The sequence below is a fragment of the Trichosurus vulpecula genome, chromosome 1 (assembly GCF_011100635.1).
Source record: "Trichosurus vulpecula isolate mTriVul1 chromosome 1, mTriVul1.pri, whole genome shotgun sequence".
In the NCBI taxonomy this organism is placed as follows: Eukaryota; Metazoa; Chordata; class Mammalia; order Diprotodontia; family Phalangeridae; genus Trichosurus; species Trichosurus vulpecula.
This window is the reverse complement of record NC_050573.1, coordinates 227,604,683-227,619,171: the sequence shown is the minus strand read 5'-3', so window position 1 is coordinate 227,619,171 and position 14,489 is coordinate 227,604,683. Positions and strand designations below refer to the sequence as shown.

General features: G+C 37.0%; 1 protein-coding gene across 2 annotated transcripts in view; it reads right to left on the bottom strand.

The window, feature by feature from the left end:
- The window catches only part of PIEZO2 (piezo type mechanosensitive ion channel component 2), a 539,671-nt gene that overhangs the window by 235,739 nt on the left and 289,443 nt on the right, over positions 1-14,489 (bottom strand). For both annotated transcript variants that reach the window (XM_036741022.1, XM_036741023.1), the window contains exon 4: positions 11,896-11,938. In XM_036741022.1, the coding sequence (XP_036596917.1) occupies positions 11,896-11,938 (43 nt within the window). The remainder of the gene's footprint in view (positions 1-11,895; positions 11,939-14,489) is intronic.

Genomic DNA, 14,489 nt, shown 5'->3' with positions numbered 1-14,489 from the left:
TTTTGCTACCTGTTCATGTTACCAGCCAACTACTTGACCCTTGAACTTTTTTGTCTGGGTATGACTGCTTGTAGAGTAAAGAGTACTTTGTCCCAAGCCTGAGGGGCTGCACTGTTATTTTCAGAGCTACTTCTACACAGCAAGCTCTGCCATAACAGCGCTCCTTTTTTCCCCAAGAACTGACAACCAGGATTGTGGCCCAGATCCAGGCAGGGCAAAGAAGGCTTTTCACTCCTGCTCTAATCCACTGCTTAATTCCCTCCTCCAGGTCGGCCTGGGGCTGGAACCAACTGCAGCTGTAGCTCTGGAAGCAGCCTCAGAGCTGCACCACCTTCGCCACCCCTGGGGGCATTGGCCGACTGTGAACTCTTTTTACTCTGTCCCAGCAGCTTTTCCCACTAACCTTCTCTGTTGTGTTTGGTGTTTGTGGGTTGAGAAGTCTGGTAACTGCCACAGCCCAATGATTCAGGGCCCTATGGCATGTTCTGCCTGGCTCCCAGTCTGGTTGGTTCTGGCACGGACCATGCTGGGCTCTGCTCCACTCTGCTCCCAGTTCTGTGGGATAGACCCTTCCCAGCAACCATCCAGGCTGACCTGGGCTGGAGCCCTGCTTCCCTCTGTTATTTCATGGGTTCTGCAGCTCTATAATTTATTCAGGGCCATTTTTTATAGGTGTTTGGAGGGACCTGAGGCAGAGCGTAAGCAAGTCCCTGCTTTCTAGCTACCATCTTGGCTCCGCCCCTCATGAATTCTTAATAAAAATAATTTAAAATGAGAAAAGTAGTGAAATTATTATTCTAAATTTGTAGACAAGGAAATGAAATTCAGAAAGTGACTTGTCTAGGGTTACACAGCTAGTGCATGTCACAATGTCATTTATACCTATGTGTCATCTTTCCTGAAGCCAAGTATGGTATTCTTTCCAATATATAAAAGCAAGTGAGGCAGTATTACCAGATGAATATTTGGAGATGGGAAAGTATAGAAGACCACCCAGAAAGCAACAACTTGTTGTGCCTTCTTACTGGTTTCTTTTTGTGAGCATATACACATTCCATAGGATTTTTTTTTCCAATGTGGAAAGGATAACTACGGAACACATGTAGACCCCATTTGGATGCTTTTTAAAGCATACATGTTACATATGCAATACTATGCACAAAGCAAGTCTAATGGTACTCTCAGCTGTCCCCATATCGGATTTATAGGAATTAATATATAAATAAGAAAACTATATATAGATGTAGATCTCCTGGTTAACACTAGGGTTTTCTTAAACAGGATCTTCCCATAAATACAGTACAGAAACAGGTTCCAAAGCTCACCTTCTTCCACTTCAAAAAGGAAATTCTCTCTAGAAGTTTCTTTTGCTAAGAATTAATCCTTCTGTCAAAACTTGGCATCTTTTGTGAGGGCAAGGAGCAAAGAAGAAAGGTTCTGGTTCTTCATTTACATTATGTCATATATCTAGCAGAGAGAATTTTTGTTTTAAAATTCTTAAGCTAACGTTTTGAGGCTTTAGCTGAGTCTGACATTTCTTCTTAGAAGAATAATGCCAGCCAGCAAAATGATGGTAAACTTCAAAGAAGAGTACAGTGAGAAATGAATCAATATCTCTTACAATTGCCTTGAAGAACTGAATTGCTTTAAGATTCAAGCATAATTCTTTTTAAAAGAAAAAAAACAGATTAAATCTGAAAACATAGCAAAGTCATATCTAACAGAATGCCATGATATTGGTGTTGGCAACTGTAGCTCGTTGTTGTTCCTACACTTTCCAAGACTTGCTGAAGTCCAAAGAATATTCTTTACCTTCAAATCAGCAAGCCATTGAATGGCTTGAGAATCAAAGAACCATTAGCAGTAATGATCATCAGAGATCTTAAAACAGAAATGGTTACCAATGGGATATTCAGCTCCAAACCTCATGTGTATTGCCAAAAAAGGAGATAATATATTGAAGTTGTTGACTGTAATTATGTTTATACTTCTGTTGTCAAATTTAATAACTTATAAAGGCATCAAATAAAGCACTAGCTGTGAGTAAGGAGACTTGGTTGTAGTAGTCATTCTATAACTAATTAACATTCTGACCTTTGGCAAGTAATTTAATCTCTCCTCTAAGCCTCACACTTGCTAGTTATCTTATCAGGATAATAATACCTTTAAAAAAATTGTAATTTAGTAGGAGAGATGGTATATATCAGGATTAGGGAACCTGCGCCCTTGAGGCCACATGCGGCCCTCTAGGTCCTCAAGGGCATGTGGCCTGAAAGCCACAGGGTCCCCACCCCCGGATATTATATTTCAACAGATATGGGCATTTACTCCTTTGGTATAGGTCCCAGCCCATTTGCACCTTCCCATTACGTTCAGTTTCTGTCTGTTTCTGCCTTTGAACCCATCATAACTGCTCCATCCAATGGCTGGGTAGTCTCCTTCTAAGGTTTTTAGCTCTTCACCTTAGAGGCACTCCAGGTGCCCCTTTCTTATCTTAGGCTCTTGCTACATTACTAGCTCACTTACATTTCTGATAATATATTTTCTAGATGATATCACTTATTGTTAAACACAAGTCATCATTGGTAACAGTATCCTTATTCTTAGAAGTGTCTCTCCTATATTTTCATTCATAATTGATTCTGACTGTTCAGAAACTCTTGTGTTCTTTGAGTAACAGTCATATAGGCTAATAAGGAAAATATTTGTGGGTAAATAAGTCAATTTTTGTGGCAGGGAACTGTTGCATTTTTGAAAGTACTGTCCAAATTCACAAATGTAGTCCAGTCTATCTTCTACCTATTCAATTCCAGACCATCTTCATTGTTCATCTATACTCATTTTCCAAGATAAACTTTCTGTTAAACCAGTGCAGTGAGATGTCCATCTAATTGTCTTTCATGATTTGGGCAAAAGACACTTCTCAAAATTTAGGTTTTCATGTGAACATTTTTAACACTACTTCCTAAGTATGGATCTCATTCATGTGACCCTATAGTACTTTCAGCTTGATACAATCAGTATAGTGTATCATAAATTTGTCACCACAAAAACGTCACCCCAAATCACAGAAACCAATTTTTGCAACAGATCTTTCCTTGACAAATAGAAAAATGTGGCCACAAAAAAACCAACTCCTTATAGAATAGCAACAACAACCACAATAAAGAAAACAAAAACAAAACAGCAGGGGGAAGAAAAATCTGCAGAAACCTATAAAAGAGTCAAATAAGTCAATCATACCAAAAACAATTTTAAACAAAACTGAAAAAAGGAAAACATGGAAAATGGAAGAAGTCTGTCAATATTTTTATAACAATTTATTCTCATCATTCATGACAGGGGGATGGTGGCATTTAGACTCTATTACTTCAATAACCTATGCTAAAGAGCATGACTGCATTGAAGGATATGAAGCCAGAGGTAAAAGAGATCAAATCAAGCACGAACAGAAAAAAGAATGTTGAAGGAACATGGTTTTTTAAATTAATGAAACATTGCTTTTAGGATATTTCAAAAAGGAGTATACATCAAATCATTGTAAAATTAGAGGTGGTATTATTTTTTTAAAAGGAGAAACAATTGCAAGGTCTTAAAGGTTCAATCTTGGTTCCTTTTCTCTTTTCTTCCCTCCCTTGGTAATTTCATCTACTTTTTTGTCCATGATTTTTTCCTCAATATTTTTGGATCTTGCCCTCCCTCAGGTACCTTGCAAATCTCTTCCCTGTTATTTAGACTGTAAAGTATACTTATATACCATTCAATGTATTTCCTGATTCTGTAGAATTAAATCAGACTTGTAGAGTCAAGACGGTGGAAGGGAGAAAGCTCCTAACTGAACCCTTACAACATTCCCCTCAAAAAAACCTTAATATAAAACCTTAAATTGAATTCCGGAGTGGCAGAACCAACAAAAGGTCAGAGCAAGACCTCCTTCCAGCCCAAGACTACTTAGGAATTTGGAAAGAGAGATCTGTGACACAGAGATGGCTTGAAGACCATATGGATGAAATACTAGTGGTAGGAATAGGTAGTGGAAACAAAAGCAACAGCACCTTTGGAAACTCCCAATCCAGAGGTAATAAGAGGTACTGGAATTGGTCAGAGGGAGACTACAGGGGATCCCTGTGCTAGCACTGACCAAAGGACCAGAAACTGTCCGGAAACTCCATTACCTAAAGTCACCTCTAGGCCATAGTTCAAGGGCAGGGAGGAGCACTTTAGGTCAAGGGGGAGTGGAAGAATGAGGGGTAGTATCACTTCTAATATCAAGGGATTAGGGATCCTGAGCATCATTATCAATTTCAATCCCGAAGGATCAGGATCCCTCCCTGAGTGAGGACCAGAGTGCAGACCAGGAAAGCAGTGACTACAAATCTCCCCAGATCACAATTAATCCCAATACTATATGAGCTATTTAAAAAAAAAAACAGGTTAAGAAGGAGTCCTACCAAATTCCTTTTATAAAACAAATACGATTTTGATACCTAAACCAGGGAGAGCAAAAAACAGAAAGAAAACTATAGACCAATTTCCCTAATGGATATTGATGCAAAAAAATCTTAAATTACATACTAGCAAAGAGATTACAATAATTTATCACAAAGATCTCTGACCATGACCAGGTGGGATACCAGCATAGGAATCAATGGAGCCTTTCTTAAAATGCTAAGTACAAGGATATTTATCGCTGCTCTTTTTGTGGTGGCAAAGAATTGGAAATGGAGGGGATGTCTTGACAAGTTGTATTATGTGATTTTGATGGAATGTTATTGTGCTATAAAAAATGATAAGCTGAATGCTTTCGGAAAACCTGGAAAAGTTTACATGAACTGCTGCAGAGTGAAGTGAGCAGATCCAGGAGACCACTGTATACAGTAACAGCAATATTATATGATGATCGACTGTGAATGACTTAACTATTCTCAGTAGTAATGCAATGATCCAAGACAATTCTAAAGGACTCATGATGAAAAATGCTATCTACCACTGGGGTGGGGGTGGGGGGGAAAGTGATGGAGTCTGAATGTAGAGAGAAGCATAACTATTTTAAATTTTTTTTAGTGGGTCGGTTTTTTTGTCTGTGTTTTTTTCACATGACCAACATGGAAATATGTTTTACTTAATTATATATGTATAACCTGTATCAAACTGCTTGTTGTGTTGGGGAAAGAAGAGAGGAAGGAGGGAGGGAGAGAATTCGGAACTCAAAATTTTTTAAAAAATGAATGTTTAAATTGTATTTATATGTAATTAGAAAAAATGAAATATTATTCAAAATGAAATCACTATTGACTAGAGAAATGCAAATTAAAACAACTCTTATGTACCACTTCATAACTATCAGATTGACTAAGATGACAGAAAAAGAAAATGACAAATGCTATGTCAGGGGGGAGGGATCAGGAAAAATTGGGACACTAATGTACTGGTGGTGGAGCTGTGAACTAGACCAACCATTCTAGAGAGCAATTTAGAACTGTGCCCAAAGGGATATAAAGCTGTGTATACCCTTTGACCTAGGAATATTGCTACTAGGTCTGTATCCCAAATAGATCAGAGGGAGGAGGGAAGTAAGTAAACTGCAAAGGTAGGAGGAGGCCAGGTCATGAAGGGTTGTAAAGTCCACACAGGAGATTTTAAATTTAATCCTAGAAGGAATAGGAAACCTTTGGAGTTTAATGGGTTAGATTAGTGTTTAAGGGCTGATGTGGTCAGACTTGCATTTCAGAAAGACTACTTTGGCAACTGAAAGAAGGATGGACTGGAGCCAGAAGAGATTTGAGACAAGGAAACCAAACAAAAGGAAACCAAACAAAAGAAAACTTTTGCATGACAACAACTGTGGGAATAGAGAGAGGGCTACGCTTTTGTTGTTCATTCATTTCAGTCATGTCCAATTCTTTATGACCCTATTTGGGGTTTTCTTAAAGATACTGGCATATTCCAGCTCATTGTACAGATGAGGAACTGAGGTGAACACGGTTAAGTGACTTGTCCAGGGTCACACAGCCAGCTAGTATTGGAGACCAGATTTGAACCAGTTTTCCTGACTTGGCCCAGCTCTTTATCCACTGTGCCACCTAGCTATCCCCAGAGGGATTTGTACATGACAGATAATTATGGAAACATAAATGACAATACTTAGCAACAGATTGGATATTCAGTGTGAGTGCAAGTGACAAATCAAGGATGAAGAAGAGGTTGTGACGCTGAATGACTGGGAGGATAGTGATAAGTGAGAGGATAGGGTAATAGGGAAATTGGAAAGAGTGAAGAGTTTGTTGGGGAAAGATCAAATTTGGATATGTTGATTTTAAGAGGTCTACAGGATATCCATTTTGAGATGTACTAGAGGCAGTTTATGATGCAAGATTGGAGGTCAAGAGAGGGAGAGATTAGGTAAATATATTAGATAAATATATCTAAGTATCAACTACATAAAGATGATAGTTGAACCTTTGGGAGCTGATGAGATTACTAAACAAGATAGTAAAGAAGGAAAAGAATAAAGAGCTCAGGACAGACATTTGGGTATACTCCAAGAAGTTTTTCTTTAACTTTTCTCTCTTCCTCAGCCTCATTCACATAGCTACCACTCTAATTCAGTTGCTTATCATCTCTCATGAAGACTCACTAAGAGCTTCTTAATTAAACTTCCTGCTTTCAGTCTCTCTTCTCTGTGGTCCACCTTCTTTATAGCTGTCAAAATGTTCTTCCTAAAAACCAGAGCTGACCATAGCATTCCTTTCCTCAAAAGTCTCAAGTTACTGCCAATTGTATAGTTTCTTAACATGGGATCTGTGACATGGTTTTTAAAAATATTTTGATAGTTGCATCTCAATGTAATCGGTTTCCATTGTAATAATGTGTGTTTTATTTTATGCATATAAAAACATGATTCTGAAAAGGCGTCCAAAGGCTTCACCAGATTGTCCAATGATCCCACAATACGCAAAACTTTGATAACCCCTGAACTATTGACTCACCAATTTAAAGGGCTTAGAGATTCAATTGATACCTTGTACAGGAGAATATTTTGAAAAATTTAAAGCCCTACCTAAATCCTCAGTCTGGGTTTTAAAGTCTTTCACAGTCTGACTACAATCTATTTTTTCTAACCTTGCTTGACAATACTTCCCTTCACACATTTTACACTGCAGCAAAACTGTTCCACAAGCTGTTATCCATGGCATTGAACATGTCTTGCCCCTGAATTTGCATAATCTATCCCACAAGCATAGAATGCACTCCCTCACCATCTCTTGTAAGAAATCACCATTTTCCTTTATGATTCAGCTCTGGTACATGTTTTCTGTGAATGCTTTTCTAAGCCCTATATCTGTTAGAGTCATTTCCAATGAAATCTTAGGCATCAGTCTACTTTTCTTTCTTGGCTTATAAGAATGTCAAGGACTTATTTTAATATCCTTTTCTTTTTAACCAGACCTAGGATTTCGCTGGCATTCTATACTCCTGATGAGAAAGCTCTCTCTTTACCAAGGAGAACATCACCTGATCTTAGGTGTGTAGTCTAAGAGAGTTGCCTGTGTTCAAGTGGTGCCCCTGACACAGATGACGTATTTAACACAGACAAATCACTTAACCTCTAAGTCCCCTAAACAATTCTCTAAGATTTATAGGATAATAAGGATGAATAGTGCCATGTACAAGAATTTGTTGAAATGAAATGATTCTTGCAATTGAAGCTGCAAAAAATATATACATGTCCTCACAACCTACTTAATTTTAAAATCCAACCTAGACTTTTCCCACAAAACTATGATTTTCTTTTACTCATTGATAAAATTATCCCAGGGTCAATCTATATGTTCCAGGATTAATCTAAACACAAGAGAAAAAAAGTCTATTTAAGCAGGGCTCATCAGAGAAAAGAGAAGCCATACCATGCAATAAAACTGAGAAACATATAAGAAAACTCAAAACTCTATCCAGACTTTCTCTTCCAGACTTGTCTGTTCTCCCCTCTTTCTGTCTCCCCTCCTTTCAACCTGTCTCCCTTTCTCTCTCTTTCTTTGCCTCTCTTTCTCATCATCATTCCTTCCCTCCATCTAACAGAAGGCATTTATATAAATTCTGAACAAATGTATTCAGAAAGGATTTGAGTTCAAGCTATGGGACAGATCTGCATATAAGGAGAGGATGGCAGTTTTCAGAAAGAAATCATATGATCACAGATTTAGAGATGGAAGAGAACACATAGGCTGTCTAGTTCAACTCCCTCATATGCAGATAAGAACTAAGACCCACAGAGGTTAAGTAACTTTTCCAGTCACACAAGTAATAGATAGTAGAACTGATATTTATAACATATCAGTTATGAACAAAGAATTTCTAAAATTGTATAGTATGTGGAAGGCAATGAGGTGAGACAAAGAAGTGAGGCTGAGATCAAGCAAGTTGAGTTCCGTTCTCAAGTATGACACATGTTACTTGTATAACACAGACCAGTCCATTTAGCCTCTCTGAGCTTGTTTGCTCATCTGTAAAATGGGAAAAATAATATTTGTATTACTTACCTCATAGGGTAGTTCTGAAGAAAACACTTTGTAAACCATAAAACACTACATGTATGTGTTATTATTATTTTCACCACTGACTGATCTGGAAAGTAACTTATTTCAGTGAAAAACAGCTTATTCACAAAGAATAAGCCAGTCCAAACCATTGGCTGGTAACATGTTAGCAAAGCCCCTTAATGAATTTTTCTCTAGAGATTTGCTCATGTGTATCTTATAAACCATGTAAATGAGAAGTATAGGGATTAGTTCTCTATTTCCACTGGAGAAAGAACACATTTTAAAGAATTTGTAATTTCTACCATATGCCCCTGGCCATATGAATCAATACACACAAAAAGTAGGCTTTTCAGTATGGTTCAGAAGAATAATTGAATACAATTAGCCCTTTGAATCAGATTTTTTTAAAGCTGCTCTTACAACTATACCAATTACAATACAAAAGAATTTCACTACTGGCCCCTAAAAATGCTTCTGGGGAGATCATTTCAATATGTTACTGATCAAATTGCAAGGGCAAATTGTTTAAATATTATATTGCTCTTGCTCTACCTTTGTTGATGTAACCATGGTTTGGTCAATTTGTCTTTTCAATAGATACTGGTGTAGAAAGATGCTTTTAGCTAAGATTGACATGGTGTCTGCTTTTCATCTATTACATGCGAGATCTGAAGACTGTAATCACAGGATAGGAATTCAATATGAAGATCAACTTTACCATAATAAAACAATAACCATGAAATTAAAAAAAATGTCTCTGCTGGTAGGAGATTCACTCTTTTCAGCAGCTTGGTGTTGCTTTAAATTAAAAGCAAAATGAATGCATTAGGATCAGAGTTAAAGTGAACTACTTTAAGGAAATGCTGCCAACCAGGAAGGAAAAAGCAGACCTGAGTTTAATTCTTGTCTCAGACATTTAGTAGCTGTGTGGCCCTGGACAAGTCATTTAGCCTCTCTGAGGTTCAGCTTCCTCATATGTAAAATGAGGATGATAGAAGAACCTGTCTCACATGGTCGTTGTAAGGAGAACACATATAAAGAGCCATACAAGCCTTAAAGAACTATATAAATTCTAATTCTTATTAATACAATGTTTTATTTTGTTCTTAGTCATAAAGAAAATATTTTCTAAATTTAATCTTGAAGCACCATTAGAAAATAACATACACTTTAAAAATATTTGTTAATTTTCATTTCAATCAATCAATATGTCTATATTTATTAAGTACCCACTATATGCCAAACACTTTACTAGAGATAGATAGAAGTAAAAACAGTCCTTGCCCTCAAAGAATTCAAATTCTAATGGACAAAATGACACACAAATATGTACATAAAGAATATATTCAAATGAATATGAGATAGTATGGGGAAGGAGGGCCCTAGTAGTTGAGAGGATGAGGAAAGGGTTCTTGTAGAAGGTGCCACTTGAGCTAGTCTTCAAGATGGGGTAAAATGAATAGGGAGCACCAAGCAGGACCAGAAGGGGAGAAAGGAGCCAAGTTTTGAAGAAATTTAAATGCCAAACAGTGGAGTTTATATTTGACCTTGGGGATAATAGCCAATGGAGTTTGCTGCATAGGGTATAACATGATCATGTTAGTGCTTTAGGAATATAACTTTCACAGCTCTCTGGAGAAAGAATGGTGGTGCCCTTCACAGTAATAAACAATGTGAAAAGAGAGAGAAAGACTATGGACACTACTGTAATTAATGCCATTGTAATCGGGCTTCCACTGAAACCTGGAGCTCCAACGTTGGGGAGGGTGACATGACTTCTACTAATTTGACTCCAAACTGAGAGAGTGCTGAGGCTCTACTGTGGGTCTTTGTGAGGGGTGGAATTGGTGCCAAAGCCAGGAAGAGAAACCAACATGGCCCTAGACACTCTCTTGGAGATGTATCATAAAGTCTTAAGCTTCAGACATTTAGGGGAAGCCAGTTCTTCAAAATCCTGATTTCTAGCTTGCCTCCCTAGAAATTTTGGGGCTACTACTTGGGTGAAATCAAGGCCTCTCTCTTGGTTTCCTCCTGGCAGACTTGTTCCCTCTTGAATACTTTCTGGCTTATTCCAAGCTGTTAAACTTTTCTGTTTGCTGCTTTCTTGGATCATTGGGGTTACGCTCTATTTGCGCTCTGTGACAGGTGCGAAGGAGCCAAGCTGGTGAGTAAGCTAAGGAAAGGCTAGGAGCCAGAAAAGTAGCATTTGTTATAAACAAGGCTCATTTACCTAGACTAGCAATACTCATTTTGGTGGGGGAGGTTAGAAAGCTCTGTCAAGCTCAAAACCCATAATCAAGGCAAAGACCAACTGCCAAGGTTCTTTTGTCCTCCTCAAGGTAGAAATTATAGACTCCCTTAGAGGAGGGTGGGCCAGAATTTAGAGACATGCATTCATGCCATCCCTAAGCTGCACATCTATACTTTTGGACAATGCATGTGGACACATACAAATCACATATCACGAGCCTATTTTTTTTCATTTTTCAATATGGAATATCTTAGAATAAATAGGTCTTCACAAAGATCTATGAATATAGAGGAGGAATGATTTTAGTGAAAATGAATAGAAGGTAAAAACCAACAGGAATAAAATTCATGGAAGAAGGAGGAAATGGACGATTCATATTTCGGGAATTTAAAATACTCTTAATTTCACTATGGAAAGAGTTCAAATTGTTACCCCTAGAGGTAAGTTAGATAGATCAGGGTAAGCATTAATAGGATTATTGCAGTTTATAGAGATGAGCAAATAAACATCAAACAACTTAAATAAACTACAATAGCTTTATCTTTTACTTTAAACAAATAATTTCTTCATTCAATCTCCTCCCATTTTGTGAATCATATTAAACCACTATTTTCTTCTGTTGTTTGGATGTAAATCACCATTAATCTCTCAGAGGTGGCTATTTGATATAAGCTATTAGATAAGATAAGATATTAGAAGATATTTGGAGTCAAGTCAGGTCCTGACTTAAACACTTATTAGTTGTGAGATCGTGGGTATGTCACTTAATGGCTCAGTTTCTCAGACAACTTACCAAGACTACATATGGTAAATTACATTAATGGAATACACTCCCATGTAGATAGTTACTCCAACCATTGAGATTACTGGGAAAGAAAGTAAAGAAGGAAGGAAGAAAGGAAGGAAGAAAGAAATGAATAAGAAAGGAGGAAGGAAGAAAGGAATTGGAAAGGAGAGAGGCAGAAAGAAAATGTGGCCCAAATCATTTACAAAAGAAAGTTTTGCTCCCATGTAACAGATTTTAATTTTTGTCTAATTGATCAAATCAATTCTTGAATCACTCTTAAACCTGTGAAGTGGATATATCATAAATTCTTTGGTTACCTTTCAAAGCCAATCTGACGAAATGTCTTCTCCCATGTTGAGCCTAGGAAAAGAAGAAAAACTGATTTAAACACCTCGGATGTTCAGTTTTCATCTATTTTCCCTATCCATGTTGGACATTTCATTTTGCTTTTTAGTTCAATAAAGAGATAATTAAACCCTTATTACAGATACTGTAATTAGTCTGCCCATTTGTGTAACAATGTTAGTTGCTAAAGCTTAGAGAAACAGTTATAATTATTTAAAAATTCTATTTTAATCACTTTAGCATCTTTTTAAAATAATTGTAGATTGAATAACAGATTAATATAATGTAATAATAATATTGTGGTCTTAAAAAAGGAAATGATTTAATGTTTAAGGTTCTACTAGAAGCTTCTTATTCTAAAATGCAATGTGACACATGATGTAAAATTATGTAAAAAAGACACTACCATATTATGTCTCTCTACTTTTATTTTCCCTGATGCAAAGCAGTTGGCTACTTTCAAAATTATCTATGATCTAATTATGATCCAAGCAGTGTAACATAATCCATATTATTTTGTAAAAATAAAAACACTGAAAATGCAAACTGTAAACTATATAACTGAATTCCTTAAGTTTTAATTTTAAATTTAATGTAACTGGCAATATATTTAATGGTTGATGCCAATTGAAAGCTGGGGAGCATTCTTTGACATCTCAGCACGATCCATTTTACTTTACTACTTTAGTAATTTTAATACTTCAGGTATACACAGTTTCTTCCATATTGGCACTTCCTCTACCAGTGCAACTCCTTCCATTTATTAAGAGATGGTTTTCATGAGAGGATGTAGTCAAAACAACTGATTAACTGATAACCAGTTCTCTGATGATGTAGGACTCTTCCGAAATTACCTAGATTGCTCCTCAGATATGCAACACAAAGGCCTTCTCTGGGCTAATACTCAAAGAATTTTCGCTTTCTTAGGAATTATTACGAATGCTATCTGCTGGAATAACCTTCAAGAATATAAGGGCACCTCAATTTTGGAATAGAATTCTTGCAGTGAGGACTCCTTTATTTTGCTGATTTTAAGTAATGATAATGTTCATTTTTTAGGTTAACTACTCTAAATCAGATGTTTTCCAGAAGCAATGGCTATGTTTAAAAGAGCATTAATTGTCCTATCTCTATGACTTTTTATAGGTGGCTGCCCCTCCCCCACCCTCCACCTTGTAGAATCTTTATCTTCCTTCAGTTTTACTTCAGTGAAAACTCCCCATATTCTAAGACTTTCTTGATTTCACGTCCTCTCAATTACTACTGCTTTCTCCCATTTGAAGTTGTTTACATGACTTGGTATTCGCTATCTATAGTCATGTTGCAACCCCCTAGTAGTATGTAAGCTTCTTAAAGGCAAGGAATATTCATTATTTTTGCCTTGACAATCCTAGAGCCTAACAGAATGCTATGTAGCTAAGAAGGCACTTAAAATGTCACAACTGAACTTATCAGCAGTATATCCAAATCTGTAACACAAGAATGCATGCTATGTTTTAATGTATATCTACTGTGTTTTTCATCATTGGGAGATAAAATTAATTCTTTATAAAATTAATATAAAGTGACTCTATGACTACTCAGAATTTGGCAAAATTAATTTTTCTAAAGCTCCTCTTAATATGAATTTTCAGGTTTGAGAGATGACAAAATTCAATAAAATTAACATTTATGTTAAAATAGTGTGTAATAGAAATCTATATGTTTAAGGATGGAAATAGTGACTCAGTAGCTTTTCACCGCTGAAATGTGATTAAGGAAATCACACAGACTTCTGCATTGTATTAAGTGAGATACCTACTTAATAATTTTACCAGATTGGCACTTCCTCTCTATATACCCAGATGGCACAGCTAGATAAGAAATGAGTCCATATTTCTTGTGCACTGTTTAAAACTCTAGGCCCTGAAGAGACACAAAGAGGAATAATACTAGCACCATGTCTCTGCACTAATCATTTTATCAACTGGGAATTTGCCTTTGTTTCATTCTTTAGATATGTCTCTCCTACCAATCTTCCTGATCTCTCTAATCACTCAGTGACTCCTGGGTATTATGATTCATCAGAAAAAAAAATGGAGAGTATGAAGGGGTTGGGGGTGTAAGAAAATACGAGAACTGGGGAGGGTTATGCTTCTGGTTCTGGAGCTTTTCTTACTGGCTGTGATGCCAGTCAGTGATTAAAGATCTTTCCTGCCCATTTGGTAGGCCTCAGGTGGGGCCAGTTAAGGGAGACTTGATTAGAGATTTGTTTGTAGGCAGGCCTACACCCTTTACTTACTAAGTATTAAGCCACAGGCCTACACTCTTTCACTGATTGGGTGTGAAGCCCTAGGGCTCTTAAAAGAGTATATATATCCAGAAGGTAGCCATTAAGGTTAGAATTCAGAATTCAGCCCAAGGAGAAAGAGTAAGAACTCCAAGTTGACAGAATTGCAGAGAGAGTGCAGAGCAGAGAGTGGAAATCAGTTAGCTGCAGTGACCAAAGAGTGGGGAGAGAACTCAGGCAAGCAGACAGTTGGAATTTGTGTTTACGGGAAGGCCCCAGCAGGGGAGAAGGTTACAG